At 39.5% G+C, this 20,913-nt stretch overlaps 1 protein-coding gene across 1 annotated transcript in view; it reads right to left on the reverse strand.

Moving 5' to 3' along the window:
• Positions 1-20,913, reverse strand: part of ERp44 (Endoplasmic reticulum protein 44) — a 266,413-nt gene that overhangs the window by 44,959 nt on the left and 200,541 nt on the right. Inside the window, exon 6 of the mRNA XM_067141768.2 lies at positions 1,571-1,866. Within this exon, the coding sequence (XP_066997869.2) occupies positions 1,571-1,866 (296 nt within the window). The remainder of the gene's footprint in view (positions 1-1,570; positions 1,867-20,913) is intronic.

Below are 20,913 nucleotides of genomic sequence, written 5' to 3' on the forward strand. Positions count from 1 at the left end.
ATACATAAACATTGACAAGAACATCATAACTATGGAATCCATGGCCATCAGCAAAACTGTTGAAGGCATTCAGAAGGAGTTGGGCGAGGAATATGACGATGACCGTGATGGTCAGACGTCCAACACGCCCATGTGTTATAATAAAGCTGTTAGTCCCCCACAAACTATTGAATGTTTTATGATGAATCATGTGTCTGATAAAATAATCAAAGAGTTAATTTGAAGGTGTATTTATGCTGCAGCAGCAGCAGCTCTATTTATTTATTTTTATTTATTTTACTTCGCACCAATACAGATATGTCTTATGGCGACGATGGGACAGGAAAGGGCTAGGACTGGGAAGGAAGCGGCCATGGCCTCAATTAAGGTACAGCCCCAGCATTTGCCTGGTGTGAAAATGGGAAACCACGGAAAACCATCTTCAGGGCTGCTGACAGTGGGATTTGAACCTACTATATCCCGAATACTGCATACTGGCCGCACTTAAGCGACTGCAGCTATCGAGCTCAGTAGCAGCAGCTATAACAAACAATCTAAAATAACAGATTTTTCCTGTGTACAGTACAGAATTTTATACGAAGTACATTTTGAGTATATATTGCCCCAAATATATAATTTTCATTGCAATACACTTCTGATCTGTTCTTTTGTTGTATTTTCCTGTGTACTGTAGGCGCACTTTCAGGTACACACTTTTCACACTTTTATGTCTTTTTGTTCAGGCCCCTGAAAAACACATAAACGAAGATTTATTGTATAATGTTCTAGCTTTTCCAGGCGTCAACTCATTCAGCTACCAAATTCACCTGCATTACAATATCCATGATGGAAAGGAACGAATGTTTCAAATCAGGTGATATATAGAGGGGAACATGAAAAGGAACAGATAATAGGATAAACACAATGAATAGTCGCAGTATGGAAAGAGGAGACAAGGAAAAACTTGAAAACCCAAATGGTCAAGGAAAATTTCCACATCTTCACATAATGTTGTCCTCAAATAGATAGGTACTCTCCTCAGCAAACTGAGTTCATCTAAATCCATTTATTCTCAGCCTCCAGTGGGCTCATTTCTGCTTCCTAGCTTCATAAGGAGGGCAGGCATCAACACTCATTAAGGGGACACTGACAAAAGTAACAGGCATAAGGAACAAGCAAGTGGCCACGTGCTTTGGGTCACGTAGCTGTGAGCTTGCATTCGGGCGATAGTGGGTTCGAACTCCACTGTCAGCAGCTCTGAAAATGGTTTTCTGTGGTTTCCCATGGATTCAGAAAGACTGGGATGGATGGATCTATTTGAAGACAGCAGTGTATGAAAATGTGGACATTGTCCTTCACTCTTCGTGTTTTCGTATTGTCTTTGTCTCCTCTTTCTATTGCTCCCCCTCTACCTGCAGCGACCTCTCATTGTGTTTAACTTATTATGTGCTCATTTTCATATTCCTGTCTCTATATGAGACTTTATCTACTGTAATAATCTGCAATCACAGGCAATCTACTTATCACATTTAACAGGAACATATATAATTTTACTACAACCACCATATACAAGAATGCAGAAACTACTTACGCTTTTCTGTAATGAGTTCTCTGTGAACAACATCATTATATTTCTTGATGATATCATCATCATCTGGTTTGTGGAAAAGAATGAGGAAAGGCAGGCCTTCTTCAGTTAGTTCTTCTGCATTCTCAAACGTAATTTCTCGTACTAGTGGAACACACTTCTCCGACGCCCAAACATTTAGCTCGTCATATACACTAAGATTTCCTAAGAAGGTTTCATCTTGTTCATTTGAACGAGCTTTATCTGGACGGAACACAACAATGGGTGTTCCTGGTGGATGCATCTGTTTACTTGCTTCACTGCGGAACAGAAAATGATCTTTCAATTAGTTCTCAACAATGCAGGACATATAATACCATGGAAAAATAATATTGTAATATCAGTACACACAAAATAAATAAGTTTAAAGTTATTTCACATATGAACCAAGAGAAACAATGGAGGTAGTAGTGGTGACTTATTTCAAGGGATAGAACAGTAAGATTATCTGACCCTAAGAGCAAGACACATCACCAAGCATGGAAATTCTCCAAATCAGCTCCAAAGGACACACATTACACCATCTTAATAGGAAAAGAAAAAAAAAAAGAAAGAAAAAAAACACTAATTCCAGAAGTATGAACTTTCTTAATAAATAAACTTGATTCAAATCCCAACCACAGAGTAGGCAGTAACACAAACAGAACATTGAGATATCCTATTTGGAAAGTAGTCATTGATGATAGCCATTTGCATGGTAGTAAGTGTCCCATCAAAGGTACTGATTCACAAATAAAGGTTGTGAAGTCCCATCAAAGGTACTGTCTAAAAAAAAAGGGTTGTGAAGTCCCATCAAAGGTACCGTTTCACAAATAATGTGTGTTGCAAAGTCAGTATTATTGAACAGTACTCTAGAGATTGAAGTAAACAGTCCAGAAGGAGAGATACATACTGATGACCCATTCTGTGGATCACAGTAAATAAAATTTGCTAATACATCAATATCGACGCTTAACTCTCAATTACACTCCGAGAATACAAGCAAGTCACATAGGTAATATCTTTCTTAGGATGATATATCCATGATACAGCATATAAGAAACTTACTACAGCTACTATTATGAACACTGAAATGAAACATTTTTCAGAATAAAGAAATAATTATGTAGTATAATCCTACTGAGGTGAGCGGATCCAAGGAAGGTATGTGAACTAGCGCGGCGACGCAAGTTCAATGCAAGGAAATACCGTATATTCCGGTTCAGTTCAGTTGTTGGCTAGATCACGTTGCTTCTACAGTACTAGTAATGGAGCGTAAAAGGAACAAAATTATACATGAACAAACTTGGCATGTTCAAACCAATCAATCAATCAATCAATCAATCAATCAATCAATCAATCAATCAATCAATCAATCAATCAATCAATCAATCAATCAATCAATCAATCAATCAATCAATCAATCAATCCAATCAATCAATCACCACTGAAATGCATTCAGGACAGTCGCCCAGGTGGCAGATTCCCTATCTGTTGTTTACCTAGTCTTCTCTCTAATAGCTCAAAGAATTTGGAAATTTACTGATAATCTCCCTTGGTAAATTATTCCAATCCCTAACTCCTTTCCCTATAAATGAAAATTTGTCTCAATTCGAGTTATTTACAATGTCATTAAGTTTTGTGATCGAGAGAAGAAGGAAGGTATGGAAATGCCACTGTATGTCGTATTGACTCTACTGTCTGTGGTAAGAAAACAATATGTAAAATACAAAAAGGAGTGAAATTAGGTCACCTCATAAAAAGGGAAAACTGCCTACAAATAAAATCATACTAGATGATATGGATAAGTATTATTTGCAGGGAATTTCAGGAATATTTTGAGATTAAAAAAGAAGTTACAACAATACAGAAACTATTATCAGCAAGCAAGAAATTAATTTTACAGGAGGCAGAGAAACACTTAGAAAATATAGTGAAGTCAAATAGATTTAAATTTAAAAAGTGTAAGAATAAAATATATTTATTTTGTGAACGCACTGATATAGTTGCTCAAAGGGCATTCTTTCTTAGAAGACCAAAAGGAAATGAAAAGGACATTCTTTTTTAGAAGACTACAAGGAAAAGAAAAGAAGAAAATAAACCATTTGTATACAGGGACGAAACACAGATTCACATGCACTATACTGTCTCCAAGTGTTGGCAATGCGATCTGGCAGGAGTGTATGCAAATAACAGTCTTGGACAGCACCTTATTATTGTCCATACCGGTGGGGAGATCAGATATATTCCCGGTACTTGTCTCGTGTATGATTCAAAACTGAACACATCTATCATAAAAATTGAACTATGAAAACTGCAGTAAATGGATTAAAACCAAACTGATACCTGGATTACCGCAAAGAAGCACTGCTGTCCTTGACAATGTTCCATACCACAACAAACAAGACAAAAAATGCCTTCATCTAACAACTCAAAATCAGATATTCATATTTTACCAAGAAAAGACAAAAGCAGAACTTCACATTCGTGCGAAGCAATGTAGACCGAAAATAACATACTGCATTGGCAAGATAATCAAGAAAACTAGCTTCACACCCCTAAGATTACCAGCTTATCATCTAAGCCTAAATCCCTTCAAACTAATCTGGAACAGGATAAAAGGTAAAATTGCTGCTAAAAATGTCTAACACATTTCTCTGTCAACACTGAAAACATTGACAAGAGAAATGACTGAAGCTGTAACAGTGGATGACTGGAAACAGTTCTGAAGATGAAAGAAATACAAGAAATATACTGGAAACGGGATGCACTGCTAGAAGAAAAAAATCAACTGCATAATGATTAACCCGATTCGACAACAGCAGCAATGAATCAGGAGATGATACGGCAACCGCCGATTCGGAGACAGACATAAAAACTGAAGCATAACAAGATTAAGCACAATCATGCAAGACTTGACCTGAGGCACCATTAAAAACTAGAAAAAAATACAACCTTGACGTTTGTGCTGAACTTCCCAGGAGAGAGAGAGAGCGAGATATATATATACACCAGGTGGCTCACGGACGACATACTTTCTACTTATAAATGTCCCGCATGTATAAGTGATGTGTGGGGTGTCTACCAACTGATTTTAACAGGGGAAATACTGCCAGCGGGCAGGTTACGTCAGAATATGAAGAGATAAGAAACAGAGTCACACTCACAGAATGTTACTCAGCGTTGCCGGTCGAATGCACCCCTTGCATTAGTAAACATCGTTTTCAACTGCATAGCTCTAGGCTGGTGTATGCTACAGCCGCACTGTATTTGTTGTCTGCATATCGGCAGTAGCTAGTGTGATCAGCAGCGGTGAATACATAGACATTATTTTAATCTGGACAACCTGGTCGGAATGCAACAGAAGCTCCAAACAGACGTACGCCTTCTACACACATATTTCGCCGAACAGTATTCGTTTTTGTTCCATGCAATCATCTCTTTTATCGAGTTGAATGTCTAAACGTGTATAAATTAATAAGTTATTAGATTTCATTTACTGCATCTTTGGCATGTCTACAAACAGTAGTGGCGGTTAGGGGGTGGGGTGAGGAGGGACAGTCGCTCCCACCCGCACTTTGTAGAGAAAATATGACATTTATTCCATTTTAGCCAGCTGGAACTAGGAATTATTTTAAAAAGGCTATTTGTACAAGCCGTGTTGTCTTATATGCTAAATCTTTCCTTTATTGTATAGCGCTACAGCAAGTAGTGGAGATGTTACATGTGCTGTGAGGAAGGGTAGCAGGGGTACAAATATATATATATATATTTTTTTGCTAGTTGCTTTACGTCGCAACGACACAGATAGGTCTTATGGCGACGATGAGACGGGAAAAGGCTAGGAGTGGAAAGGAAGCGGCCGTGGCCTTAATTAAGGTACAGCCCCAGCATTTGCCTGGTGTGAAAATGGGAAACCACGGAAAACCATTTTCAGGGCTGCCAACAGTGGGGTTCGAACCTACTATCTCCCGAATACTGGATACTGGCCGCACTTAAGCGACTTAAGTTATCGAGCTCGGTACAAATATTTTGCCGAGATCGTGGCCACTGAGTTATAATTCACCCACTTGCCGCGCTCATTCGTCAGTCTGGCAGTCTCTTTATTGTCTGTTAGTTTCTTAGTGTGTATTCAAATACTAAATGATTATTAATTGCATAATCATGCCGTACATCTATGTAATTGTACAGGACGATCTGGCCGTGGGGTTACGGGCGCGCAGTTGTGATCTTACACTCGGGAGATAGTGGTTTCGAATCCCATTGTCGGCACCACTGAAGATGGTTTTCCGCAGTATCCCATTTTCATACCAGGCAAACGCTGAGGCTGTACCTTAATTAAGGCCACGGTTGCTTCCTTCCCATAAGTTCTATCTGTGTCGGTGCGACATAAAGTCAATTGTAAAAACAGATATATGTCTATTTAATTGTAATTGTAATTTCAACGCAAGAGAATACCAACTTTACATTCACCGGGTCCGCCTCTGTGGTGTAGTGGTTAGCGTGATTAGCTGCCACCCCCGGAGGTCCGGGTTCGATTCCCGGCTCTGCCACGAAATTTGAAAAGTGGTACGAGGGCTGGAACGGGGTCCACTCAGCCTCGGGAGGTCAACTGAGTAGAGGTGGGTTCGATTCCCACCTCAGCCATCCTGGAAGTGGTTTTCTGTGGTTTCTCACTTCTCCTCCAGGTAAATGCCGGGATGGTACCTAACTTAAGGCCACGGCCGCTTCCTTCCCTCTTCCTTGCCTGTCCCATCCAAACTTCCCATCCCTCCACAAGGCCCCTGTTCAGCATAGCAGGCGAGGCCGCCTGGGCGAGGTACTGGTCATTCTCCCCAGTTGTATCCCCAGACCCAGAGTCTGGAGCTCCAGGACACTGCCCTTGAGGCGGTAGAGGTGGGATCCCTCGCTGAGTCCGAGGGAAAAACCAACCCTGGAGGGTAAACAGATTACGAACGAACGAACGAACAAACGAACGTTCACCGGACTAAATTATTTCATTTGTATTATGCTTTTTTATATGTAATTAATCAGCCCCATGGATTAGGCCTATTCATAATAATAGTTTTTTGAGATTTTTATTCAATGCTGTATAATAAAATTTTCACCAGGTCTCACAAACCTACTACGGGGCATTTACTTAATAAATAACATAACACAAAGAAATAACTTAGGAACGTTGGTATTAACTCCTGTTGAAATACGATTACAACTGAATATTTTTTTTTTTTTACAATTGGCTTCACGTCGCACCGACATGATAGGATTTATGGCGACGATGAGACAGAAAGGGCTACGGGTGGAAAGGAAGCGACCGTGGCCTTAAATAAGGTATAGACCCAGCACTTGCCTGGTGTGAAAATGGGAAACCACAGACAACCATCTTCAGGGCTGCTGACATTGGGATTCGAAACTACTATCTCTACCGCCTCAAGGGCAGTGTCCCGGAGCTTCAGACTCTTGGTCGGGGGATACAACTGGGGAGAATGACCAATACCTCACCCAGGCGGCCTCACCTGCTATGCTGGACAGGGGCCTTGTGGAGGGATGGGAAGATTAGAAGGGACAGGCAAGGAAGAGGGAAGGAAGCGGCCGTGCCCTTAAGTTAGGTACCATCCCAGCATTCGCCTGGAGGAGAAGTGGGAAACCACGGAAAACCACTTCCAGGATGGCTGAGGTGGGAATCGAACCCACCTCTACTCAGTTGAACTCCCGAGGCTGAGTGGACCCCGTTCCAGCCGTCGTACCACTTTTCAAATTTCGTGGCAGAGCCGGGATTCGAACCCGGTCCGGGGGTGGCAGCTAATCATACTTGCCGTAGTGCTATACAAATTGGTTAGCAGCGACGAACAGCATTTTGTGCGTATTTCCGTCAATAATTATGTTAATACTTAAAGAAAATAAACAAAGGAATTAGCAGATAAGATAACAAGGTTTGTACAAACAGCTTTTTAAAATAATTCCTAGTTCCAGCTGGCTAAAGTGGAATGAAAATGTAATGTGTACTCCACAAAGTGGAGGGTGGGGGGGGAGTGACTGTCCCTCCTCGTCGCACCTCCTAATCGCCGCTACTGTTTGTAGACACGCCAAAGGTGTAGAAAAGGAAATCTAATAACTTATTTATTTATACAAGTGTAGACATTCCACTCTATGGAAGAGTTGCATGTATGAAACAAAAATTAATACTGTTCGGTGAAGTACGTATGTAGAATGCATACGTCTGTTTGGAGCTTCTGTTGCATTCTTACCAGATTGTCCAGATTAAAATAATGTCTGTGTATTCACCGCTGCTGATCACACTAGTTTCTGCCGATATGCAGACAGCAAATACAGTGCGGCTGTATCATACACCAGCCTAGAGCTATGCGGTCGAAAACGATGTTTACTGATGCAAGGGGTGCATTCGACCGGCAACGCTGAGTAACATTCTGTGAGTGTGACTCTGTTTCTTATCTCTTCATATTCTGACGTAACCTGCCCGCTGGCAGTAGTTCCCCTGTTAAAATCAGTTGGTAGACACCCCACACATCACTTATACATGCGGGACATTTATAAGTAGAAAGTACGGCGTCCGTGAGCCACATGGTATATGGTCAGAAGGAATGTCTTCCCAAAGCTTACATGCAACGCATGTCAAACTTACTGGCCTGTAATTTTCAGCTTTATGTCTATCACCCTTTCCTTTATACAGAGGGGCTACTATAGCAACTTCCCATTCATTTGGTACAGCTCCTTCAACCAAACCATAATCAAGTAAGTACTTCAGATATGGTACTATATCCCAACCCATTGTCTTTAGTATATCCCCAGAAATCTTATCAATTCCAGCCGCTTTTCTAGTTTTCAACTTTTGTACCTTACTGTAAAATGTCACTGTTATGTAAACTTTAATACTTCTTTAGCATTAATCACCTCCTCTATCTGGACATTATCTTTGTAACCAACAATCTTTATATACTGCAGACTGAATACTTCTGCCGTTTGAAGATCCTCACATACACGCTCCCCTTGTTCATTAATGATTCCTGGAATGTCCTCCTTGGAACCTGCTTCTGCCTTAATGTACCTATACATAGTCTTCCACTTTTCACTAACATTTGTATGACTGCCAATTATGATTGCTATCATGTTATCTTTAGCTGCCTCCTTTGCTAGATTGAATTTCCTAGTAAGTTCCTTCAATTTCAACTTACTTCCACAGCCATTTCTCCCTCTATTTCTTTCCAATCTGCACCTCCTTAGTCTCTTTATTTCTCTATTATAATAGGGTGGGTCTTTACCATTCCTTACCACCTTTAGAGGTACAAACCTGTTTTCACATTACTCAACAATTGCTTTTAAACCCATCCCAGAGTCTGTTTACATTTTTATTTACCATTTTCCACTGATCATAGTTACTTTTTAAAATAACATAGTAATACAATACAATAATATAGTAATGATTCATGCATGGGTTACTATAGTCGTGTCCTAGTTTGTGTACCATGGGCAAATGCTAAGTGGCTTAATAATTAATTGGTACTGAAAGTCAGGATATCAGTAGTTATGGAATAGGGGTGGACATCTCAGACATATTCTGAATCATGGCCCTCCTTGTGCTCAGGCAGCTAGGACGATACAATCCACTTGTGGTCCCTAACCCGTTAAGAGGAGATCCCCACTGGGACTATGTGTAAGTACGGTAGCATTCTGCTTCATAGAATTTACAGAGCTTGGAACATTTTAAGCAAGCCTTGGACCTATTATAGGAGTAATGGGGTCCCACTTCCATACAACAAATGAGGGACTCTGTGGAAACAACTTGGCAAACAAAATGGAATTCTATGGGAAGCTATCAATATTAATGTGGCTGATAGAATAAAGAAGGTAAGAACTGGCTGAATTAGCAAAGAGGATGCATGTAGATCAGTTAGGAATTAATGATATTTGGGTTAAGAAGAGGTAATGAGTTAGGGATAGGATATTATAAAGTATTCTTAACAGGTGTTAAAAAGGTAAGAGCAGGACTGTTCACCGGGAATACTATTGCACGCAGCATAATTTTTGTTAGGCACGTAAATGAGCAAAGAAAGTGGGTAGATTTATCAGTTGGAGGAATTGGGACCAGAATTGTCTCACCCTACTCACCATATTAGGATGCAAATTAAGATTAAGTTGACAAGTTTCATGAAGCACTGAGCAACACCGTAGTCAGGGTCAACAGCAGGGATATGATACTGAATAGGTGATTTCAATGTGAACAGAAGGATACGAAAAGGTGATGGGTAATATGGGGAAGACATGGAAGCCAGTAGGAATAGGAAGTGTTTACTGGACTTCTGTGATAGTATGGGATTAGCAGTTAGAATACATTCTTCAAGCATAAGACTATTCATCACTACACGAGAGGCTACGGGCATCAGATCCATAATAGACTATGTAATAACTTTGAATTCAGGAAATCTGTTGGGAATGTCTGGATATTAAGGGGACTTTTTCAGGATACAGACCACTATCCGATCTGTACAGAACTAAGTATCTCTAGACCTAGAACAGAGACAGTAAAATCTGTCTGCAGATGAATAAGAAAGAACATCTCCAGGACGAGGGAATTACGCAGCAGTATGTGGATATAATTAGCAAAAAGTTCCAAACAATAGACAGCAAACAGCTTCAGGATATGTGAAAGAGAATGGTTGGCATACAGGGATGCTGTAGTAGAAATAGCAAGGGAATGCTAAGGAACAGCTGTGTGTAATGATGGGAAAAGGTGGTGGAATGATGCAGTGAGGCAGCTTGTAAATGCAAATGGAAGGTGCATCAGAAATAGCACCAAACTAGGACTGATGCATACAGGAAATTGTATGTCGATGAAAGAAACAAAGCGAAACAAACTGCTGAATCCAAGAAGAAGCCATACAATGATTTCAGTAATGCAGTAACACTGAAAGGCTAGATCAAGAGGCAGGGAAACCTTTCTGGATGGTAATAATTTTAGAAAGGGAGGGGATAAAAGGAAATGAAGCGTTTTGGGTAAATCAGGTAAACTCACAATAGATTCCATGGAATCACTGGAGAGATGGGAGGAATATTTTGAAGATCTCAACATAAAATGAAATCTTTCTGGTGACATCACGAACAACCAAGCTCATGGGGAGGAGGACAATGGTGTTGGCGAAATTACACTTGAAGTGGCAAGGATGGTAAACAAACTCCATTGTTATAAAGCAGAAGGAAAAGATGAAACTAGTCCTGAAATGGTGGAATATAATGGGAAGGAATGGACAAAATTGCTTCATAGTGCAATAAGATTAGCATGGAATGATAGAAACGTACCTTCTGATTGGATGAAAGCAGTAATTTGGCCTATGTCAATGACTTAGCCTTAATGGCAGATTGTTCAGAAAGCCTGTAATCTAATATATATAACTTGTATTTAGGTGCAATGAGCATGATATTATAATTATGCCTTTCCTAAACTAAATTGATGTTAGTAGGTAAGAGAACTGAATGTCTGGGTAGCAAAACAAAGCTGGAACACGCAGACCATTTCAGGTATTTAGGATGTGTATTCTCCCAGGATGGTAATATAGAAAGCAAGACTGAATCAAGGTGCAGTAAAGCTAGTGAGCTTACAGTTGCGATCAATAGTATTCTGTAGTAAGAAAGAAGTCAGGTCCCAGACAAAACTATCTTTAGACAGGCCCGTTTTCAGGCCAACTTTGCTTTACAGGAGTGAAAGCTAGGTGGAGTCAGGATATCTTATTCATAACTTAGAAGTAACAGACATGAAAGTAGTGAGAATGATCACTGGTACACACAGGTGGGAACAATGGTACTTGGAATGAGGAGGTAAAGGCTAAGTTAGGAATGAAATGGGTGGCTGAAGCTGTATGCATAAACTGACTTTGGTGGTGGGATCATGTAAGGCAAAAGGAGGAGGATAGGTTACTTAGCAGAATAGTGGACTCAGCCATGCAGGTTAAGAAAAGTAGGAGGAGACCAAGATGACAACAGACTTAGTTTCTAATGATTTAAAGATAAAAGGTATAGACCCAAAAGAGGCCACAGAGCTAGTTACAAATGGAGGATTGTGGTGGCATTTACTAAATTCACAGAGGCTCACATACTGAACACTGAAAGACATAACTGTCTATTATTAATATGTATGTATGTATGTATGTATGTATGTATGTATGTATGTACACTGAACTCTCGATTAACGAAGATACTGTAGAGTTCAGGCTTCCCGGATAAGCAAAAAACGTGGTTAACCCACAGAAAGTTAAAAGTAGAACAGGCATACTGAAAGTACAGTTAAAATGATAATAAAATATACTGCTGTATTGTTTATTAACTTACCCAATACATTGCAGTAAAAGTAGTTAGCCTAATTAATAAATGAAAAAATAAGCAGCACTTTTCGTTGACGTTAATAAGGCAAAGAAAAATATTCGGACTACCTAACTTCAAGGTCACGCCACCTCTGCTACTATTACGACTTGGCAATATTATCCCAATCCTTTGTAATTCTGTATTACTCTTACTTCTAACACTTGTGCATTTTTAGTGTTTTTGATATCACAGTTAAGTCGCACCGCGGTTGATCCGATTACGATAAATCAAGAGCTGAGTGTATGTATGTATGTATGTATGTATGTATCTATGTATGTATGTATGTATGTATCTACCATTGAAAAAGATAATCAGTTTTACAAGACTGCTGTAAATGTAACAGCTAATCTAATCTATAGAGGGTGTAACAATAAGAAACGGCCAAACATTCAGGAGACATTCCTTACATGTAGAAGAAGAAAATTTGTTAAATGGACATGGGTTCAGAAATGCTTTATTTCCATGTTAGAGCTCATTTAAAAAAAACTGTACATAGTACATTAATCATGAGAAACATGAGGGAATGTACCAGCCTACCACGTGAAACTATTTCTTACATGTAATTTACAAATGCCCTCCATTAACATTGATACATGCACCAATCTGCTGTCACGGGAATACATCCGTGTATCCACGATACAATGCTATGGTGGGGTTGATGCAAGTTTTTATACTGAGGGCATTTTGAATATTCTGTGTTAAAAAAAGAGTTTCATGAGTTACACTGGCAAGTTCTGTTCCTGTGTGTTTACCATGATTAATATACTACGCAGAGTTTTAGAAAATGAGATCTAACATGGAAATAGTTTCCAGACCCATGTCCATACAACATGCTTTCTTCTTCTATATGAGGAATGTGTCCTGAATGTTTGGCCGTATCTTACTGTTACACCTGTATAACCCTGTTCAAAATACTTCATTTCCAGTTCTAAAAATGGGCATGATGAATGAAAAATGTAAGAATAATCTTAGTTTTTTAATATGCATCACTAACATTATGGTACCAATTCTTATTGAAGTTGCAATATGGTTGCAATAGGGATATCTAAGTGTATGGATATACAGTGTACCTAACCCTGATGCGATATCTGCTGTTCCTTATTAAGAGACAGAATTTCTAGGCAAATGTAATAAATTTTTGGTCTAACAACATTCCACTGTAACAAAAATAATTATGGTACGCACATGAGTTTGTTATACTGACATTTATTTTACTGTACAATGAAGTTATTCCTTGATTGATCAAGACTGTAACTCCATGAGGAAATTTCCTTTCTTCATGAACTAGTGACTACACAAGACCTGAGAACTTTTCTTAACTAAGGTTAAGTTTATAAGGAGATTCCCACCTTCCAATACTTGTCAATTTCTATATAATGGTTTTATTAATTACATGATATAAGCCAGCTTAATCTCTAGGACTGTTTCGTTCCGATTATGGAACATCTTCAGCTAAAAGATTTGGCAAAGTGGCAAGACACATGTATTTTAATTGTCTTGCCATTTTGTCAAATCTTTTAGCTGAAGATGTTCCATAATCGGAGCGAAACATGTCCTAGAGATTAAGCCGGATTATATCATGTAATTAATAAAACCATTATATAGAAAATGACAAGTATTGGAAGGTGGGAATCTCCTTATAACTTAACCTTAGTTGTGTTGAGCCAATACGGGACAAAATATGAGATTTATAAGCTGCAACCTTTTCTTATTCAACACGTTAGATGCCACAGGCGTCTGACTGGACCGGTAGCATAGGTATTTATGAAGATGGTTGCTAAGTAATTACAGATAGAACTCCTATATTAATTGCATGCATTCCAGCAAGGAAATGATGAACCACGATATCTCAAGATATTCTGCGGTAAGCCAATGATGACAATGTCATATAATTTTACACAGTAATGACCAAGGTGATAAAGGAGAATTTGAAGGAATTATCTGACATATCAAAACATTTCAGTTGAAAACCATACAAGCATCACTCACCTACACAGAAAGATGAAAATTAAGTAAACTGATGAATGAAAATTGGACACCTTCCATTATGTATGACAATGGCATAGTGAAAATAAACTAATAATGATCTTTGATGAGGACTGAAGTTTTCCTGTCAAACAGCAACACTATGACAAATAAGAGAAAAAGAATCTAACGCAATAGCCCAGTGCCTGATCGGGTTGGCAGAACAATTTTAAATGCTTATACTGACAAAAGGTAAATGTACTGACCCAATCAGCACAGCATTTGTGTTCTCCTGTATTTTAATATTTCTGCTTCGTTTATGGTACCACGTTTCAGTCAAAATGGCACTTAAGCAGGGGTTAGCTAAAGCAGCATTGCAGTTTGCATGTTGAAGTTTAGATAGTTCATCATGACTGGTGCATTCCTTTAATTTCAATATCCAAAAATTGAAAAGTGTACCAAAATATCTACTTTTTCATTACTATCTGTGCTAACTTTGAACTGCACAACACTGATTTATTACTCATCATCTCGATGAAGAGGTTATGAACGACAATTATCTGGAAATGAAATATTACTACAATTTCTACTCTGTTTTGTGAATATTTCGTAACTTGCTTTATACTCTACACAGCACTTAAATATTAGTATGCATTTCTTCTTCCATTTAAAATTGTTTTAAATGGGATTCTCCGTGAACACTAACAAAATATGTTATTATACATGGAATGAAAGTTTGATAATAATATTATTGGCTTTACGTTCTACTAACTACTTTTGCAATTCTGAGAGACGCCGAGGTGCTGGAGTTTAGTCCCGCAGGAGTTCTTTTACGTGCAAGTAAATCTACCGATATGAGGCTGACGTATTTCTTTGAGCCCCTTCAAATACCACCAGACTGAGCCAGGATCAAACCTGTCAAGTTGGGCTCGAAAGGCCGTCTGAGCCATTCGGCCTGGCACGAAGGTTTGAAGATATTTGTGTACGTACTCTTGAACCATACCATGTAATACTCGGTTCAGACTTTATTTTGTTGTTCTTGACTTAATATTAAAATGCTGTAATTAACAGAATAACAGTGAAAAAGACAAGATTTTTCATATTAATGAAAACTTAAAATTTCTTATAAAACACTAAAAATGTCCCATGTAATCATTAATACTTCCTGTAGAAAAAATATATTAAGGGAAATACTTCACTCAAATAAGTTCAAAATGTATCATCTTCAAAATTTCCACTCTGATTGCGTGCTTGTGTTTTGAGCTAAACTAATTTTCACTACAGAATTATTTTATTCCAGGCTCCAGGTTGATTTTAAAGTAGATTGTATCAATAAAAGCAGAGCATACAAAATTTGATTCAAGAATGTAGCCCAATATGCCCTACAGTGTAAGACCTGATCTTAAGAATGCAAAAGAAAAACAGAACAAATGATCACTAGTACAATTAACTCATGCTTAACACAGAAATTTGATGAGCACGGTGAGCAATTGATAATAGGAGGTACACTATCGAACGTAAGATATGAGGTTATGAGCCACTTGAGGTGAGCATTAACAATGTTACTGGCTTTACATTCTACTAACTACTTTTACGGTTTTGGAGATGATGAGGTGCAGGAATTTAGTCCCGCAGGAGTTCTTTTATGTGCCAGTAAATCTACTGACACGAGGCTGACGTATTTGAGCACCTTCAAATACCACCAGAGTGAGCCAGGATCGAACCTGCCAAACTGGAGTCAGAAGGCCAGAGCCTCAACCGTCTGAGCCACTCAGCCCGGCGAGGTGAGCATTAAACTCCCAACTGTGTCCAAATATAAATCTTCCTTCATGGTCATCATTCAAAGCAAAGAAGGTCTTTTGATCTCTATCTTAAGTTTTAGAATTTTATTATCATTAGTTTCAGTGAGTGTTACCACCTTTCAAAACTCTGCACATGGAACACATTAGAACACTCAAGAAAGAAGAGATAAGCTTATAATTTTTCAGTAAAGTCAGGGAGAAGTGATTTTCCCAGTCATAAACTTCCACATGCACTGGCCAAGATTCAAATTGTGGCTGCCTTGGTTATAAGACAGTGAAAACTTGCAGTGGGACATGGGGTGGGGCATCAGGGAGCAGGTATCTCTCTGTTGCCATAGCTTGAGTACTTCCTAAAAGTATCTGCCCCCCAGCAGCCAGTCTTTCCATGATAATATGAGTAACCAGTCCAGCAATTTGGTAGCATTAATCATGTGTTAAGCACTGAATTGTGTTTTACAAATTGGGATTTACCATAACACCAGAACAAGACTCAGATAAATTCAGAGTAGTATTATGGAACCTTTCTGGAAAAAAGGAAAAACTATCCACAGCAAAGCTAGAGAAGTTATCAGATATGCAATTCAAAGATGTGATGAGGAGGCACAAGAAGAGCAACTGAAACACTGAAGCAAACAAATTTGCATGTATCTAATTACATTGGAATTTCAGTTAGCACAGTGAGTAGGGTCCTCAAAGGAAAGTACAGCAGTTGGTCAAACATCACTATCAACACCAGGGAAGCATTGCTCACTGCCCCCAAAAAAGCACTGTGATAATTTTGACAGGAGAGTAATAAGAGATGTAATTCAATACTTTTATTTAGTCCAGATAAAAGTGCCTACATGCCTCAATATTCTGAATGCCATCAAGGAAAAAAAACAACAATATTTCCATGTGGCAATCGCACCTTGAGGAAAGAGATGGGGATTTAAGTGGAAAAAGTGTGAGTCTCCATAGGGAACTGATCCAGAGATATCAGCAGTTTTGGTTCATGTTTGGTACGTAACACGTAATGCAAAATACTGGCAGATTATTTTGTTCCGTTAGGAGGAGAGAAAGAAAGATGATCTACTGATATCATCTACCGAAGCTCTACTCTGCATAACACAACTATCCATTAACAGCTGGCCACAGACAAAGAAAATGCTGAGGCATGTGAGCCTATCGGCCAGATGGTGATCATCAGCTGACACAGATGCACGAAATCAACCTGCCTGAAACTCCCTTTCTGTATCTTACAACATTTGAAATCTAAGAAATAAAAGCATGTCTCGAGAATACAAGCATTTATAGCTTACAAAGCTACTTTTTGTAAACTATATCTTAATATTTCATCAGTTAGTTCTTGTCCAGTAGTAGACAAATCCTATCTACCTGTGGTGCAGTTTGCAAGTGACACTCAGGGTCATGAAGTTAGACACACCAGAGGATACTGCTAAAGCGAAGCACAATGTTCTCAGAAACACTGGTATGTACACAAGCTTGTGAACAAAGGACAGTGAGGTGTGAGGGAGCGGCTCCTAGTACCAGACAATCACAGCTGTATCTCTCTTCCACCTCTTCTCTCTGGCTCCTATTTACACTTGCAACAAAACACACAATCAGCATCTGTCAACCACTTAACAGACACAAGACATGAGGTCTCTGTTATCAACACAGCTGTGGAAAATCCCAACATCAGCCCTAAAGGGCACACCCTTAATACTTCAGTACAATTTGAAATATACAAACTACAGTCAAGTCCCACTTATCCAACGTAAATGGGTCGACAGGACGTCGGATTAACAGGAATGTCTGTTAACCGAGAAAGAGAAGGAAACAATATCTTGAATGCTTACAGATGACTTATTATTGATACAGATTATATTTACATTCACTCTACAATACAATTAAAATTTGAGCATAAAATTGATGTTGACAAGTTTATTAGTATTTGTAACAGACTTTTGCTTGCCTGCTGGCTACCATTTCTTCGCCGCCATGTCACACGCTATCACATTGGTGCTGGAGGTTTCTTGTTGCTCTACGTATTTCAGTGCCGCTTCAAGAGTTTTTTCCTTTAAGTGTTATTTTGACACCCCTTTCAACTAAGTTTTCTTCCTTTTCTGCTTCTTTTATCACCATTGTGAACAACGCCAACAATGCTCTCATCAGTCACTTCAAACTGGTCATCAAAGGCAGACCATTTGTTGAGTTCTCCATCAGTTGCATCTGCACATTCAGGCATTTGTTTCAGCACAGGCAACATATTGACCATATTTTCTGTGCTAATTGTTTCATTGTCAAAATTTTTCTCTGACTCCTCACTTAATAATATTTTCTTACGATTTAACAATTCTTGTGCGTTTTATCGGTCTTTCTTTTGCAAACACATCAGATAAAACAGAATGTCAGTTAAGTGGGACTCTAGGTATTTTCCATAACACAAACATTTCCAATGACAGTACAATTCAAATTCCATGGCAACACAGAGAAGCCTTTCTATCCAGAATGTTGAGAAGGGACAATACTTCAAGTGATCCTGACACATAAGAGCTGAAACTGTGACAGCTATCGGGACATTAACATGAATCCCTCACTCTCCGGATGGGTGTGTTAACCAGGTGTGGAAGTGTGTGTCATGTGATTGTTTTAGTTCATAAGCGATAGTGTGAACAACTAGTGACTGAGTAGTGAGAGCAGAGAGAGCGTCGACTGGTGTAATTGGTGTACTGGGTAGTGTGTAAGCGGTTAGTAGTAATTTAAACAATTAGTCTTTGAATTTTAATGCTACCAGTGTTGTGTGTTTATTTACCATACATGCCACATTACAGTATAGTACAGTTTTTCTGTTTTCCTGAAGTTTGCAGTCATTTGACATTGTCAGAACCTTAAGAGTATATTTAGAAACAATTGATGGTAGGTGTAACAAACAAAGAAGGTACTTTGTCTTGTGCACTGTTCCTACCATAATATAACCTCATTAAAATTGTCTAAAATTGTGTTCAGTTTTGGAACCACTGATTCACTGCAGCCATTAACAAATATACACATTTTTATTGGAAAGAGCATACTTGACACTACTTCTCCACATAACCTTCAAGCAAATTTAGGCATTTGTCATAACGTGGGACGAGTTTTTGTATTCCAGCGTCATAGTCCTCCGCCGCCAGCGTATTGAGATACGTAGTCACGGCTCATTTAAGTTCTTCATCGCTGTCAAATCTTTTTCGCGCCAGAAAGTCTAAGCTTCGTAAAGAGATGAAAATCCGAAAAGGCCAATCCGGGCTGTACGGGGGATGGTCGAAGGTTTCCCACTTGAATGGCTGCAAAAGTTGTGTTATCGCAGCTGCATGAGGCCTGGCATTGTCACGAAGGAGAATGACCCCTGTAGACAATAGACCTCACCGTCGATTTTGTATTGCCCACTGTTATTTTTTTAATGTTACACAATACGCATTAGCATTAATTGTGTTTCCACGGGCCATAAAATCAATGAGCAGTACACCTCGGCGATCCCAAAAAACGGTTGCCATAAGTTTCCTGGTGGACAGAACTGTCTTGAATTTTTTTGGTTTGGTTGGTGAATGAGCATGATGCCACTCCATTGACTGTCGTTTACTCTCAGGTGATGCATAACAAACCCATGTTTCGTCCCCAGTAATGATGCGAGTCAGGAAAGAGTCTCCTTCATTGGAATAACATCCCAGAAACGTCAGTGCTGCAGCCATACGCTTGGTTTTGTGCTCCTCTGTAAGCATGCGAAGGACCCACCTTGCACAGATTTTTGAATAATGCAGATGGTCTTTGACAATTTCATGAACAATTGTTCGAGACACATTAGGAAAATGTTCACAGAGTTCATCAATTGTGACACGCCGATCGTTCCTCATGCATTCGTCTACTGCGCTCAGCAGCTGGTCTGTAATGATAGATGGTCTCCCTGAATGCTCCTCGTCATGTGTATTCCCCTTCCCCAGGTTGAAGTTGCGACACCAGCGTCGAACAGACGACTCGTCCATCACATTGTCTCCATATACCTCCGTTAATTGGCGATGAATATCACAAGGTCGAACGTTTCGTGCATTAAGAAATTTAATCACGGCCCTCACTTCACAACTGGCAGGGTTCTCAATTTATTTAAACATTTTAAATGATCACAGACACAACACAGGCAATACAAGCATCACGCAACCTCGCACAGAGCAGGCAGACAAGCCACTGATGCGGTGTGACCTTGCCCAGCGGCTACCCGAGTTGTCAGTGCTTCATGCGGCGCTAACGGGTACTACTTTCTGGATGGCCCTCGTAATATTCGCTGCATTTTTTTTAAACTTTACTTTTCAATTTCCCAGATATTGAACTGAAATATATTTCGAACCCCACTGTCGGCAGCCCTGAAAATGGTTTCCCGTGGTTTCCCATTTTCACACCAGGCAAATGCTGGGGCTGTACCTTAATTAAGGCCACGGCCACTTCCTTCCCACTGCTAGCCCTTTCCTATCCCATCGTCACCATAAAACCTAACTGTGTCGGTGCGACGCAAAGCAACTAGCAGCACAACTGAAATATATTAACACAATCTGTAACTAAGACAAAGTCATTGAAGTCAAACAGCTATAAATATCATCATCCAGCTCAATCCCATTCTGCTAAGTTATAGCAAACCGTAAATGATACAATGAAAGGGGGAAGGGTGGGGAGGAGGACGAGAAGTAGAAGGGGGAATTACAGCCTTCCCTAAACCTTGCAGCTACTTCAATCATTCTATCATTCACCTCATATTTCGTTATTGCTATGTGCTTTACGTCGCACTGACACAGATAGGTCTTATGGTGACGGTGGGATAGGAAAGGCCTACGAATTGGAAGGAAGCGGCCGTGGCCTTAATTAAGGTACAGCCTGGTGTGAAAATGGGAAACCACGGAAAACCATCTTCAGGACTGCCGACAGTGGGGCTCAAACCCACTATCTCCCGATTACTGGACACTGGCCGCACTTAAGCGACTGCAGCTATCGAGCTCAGTGCCTCATATTTCAGCCTGGTTGAAAACATAAAACTCACTATTATTCAGAATGGTCAGCATCTTTCGTTTTGTTAATATATCTTCTCTATATCCTGTGCTAATCCCATTACTTGGCAATGTCACTTTATTTCCGTCTAGCCTCCATATTTCAAGATTTCTGATCACACTTCACCTACTCTAC

Source organism: Anabrus simplex, chromosome 2 (assembly GCF_040414725.1).
Source record: "Anabrus simplex isolate iqAnaSimp1 chromosome 2, ASM4041472v1, whole genome shotgun sequence".
In the NCBI taxonomy this organism is placed as follows: Eukaryota; Metazoa; Arthropoda; class Insecta; order Orthoptera; family Tettigoniidae; genus Anabrus; species Anabrus simplex.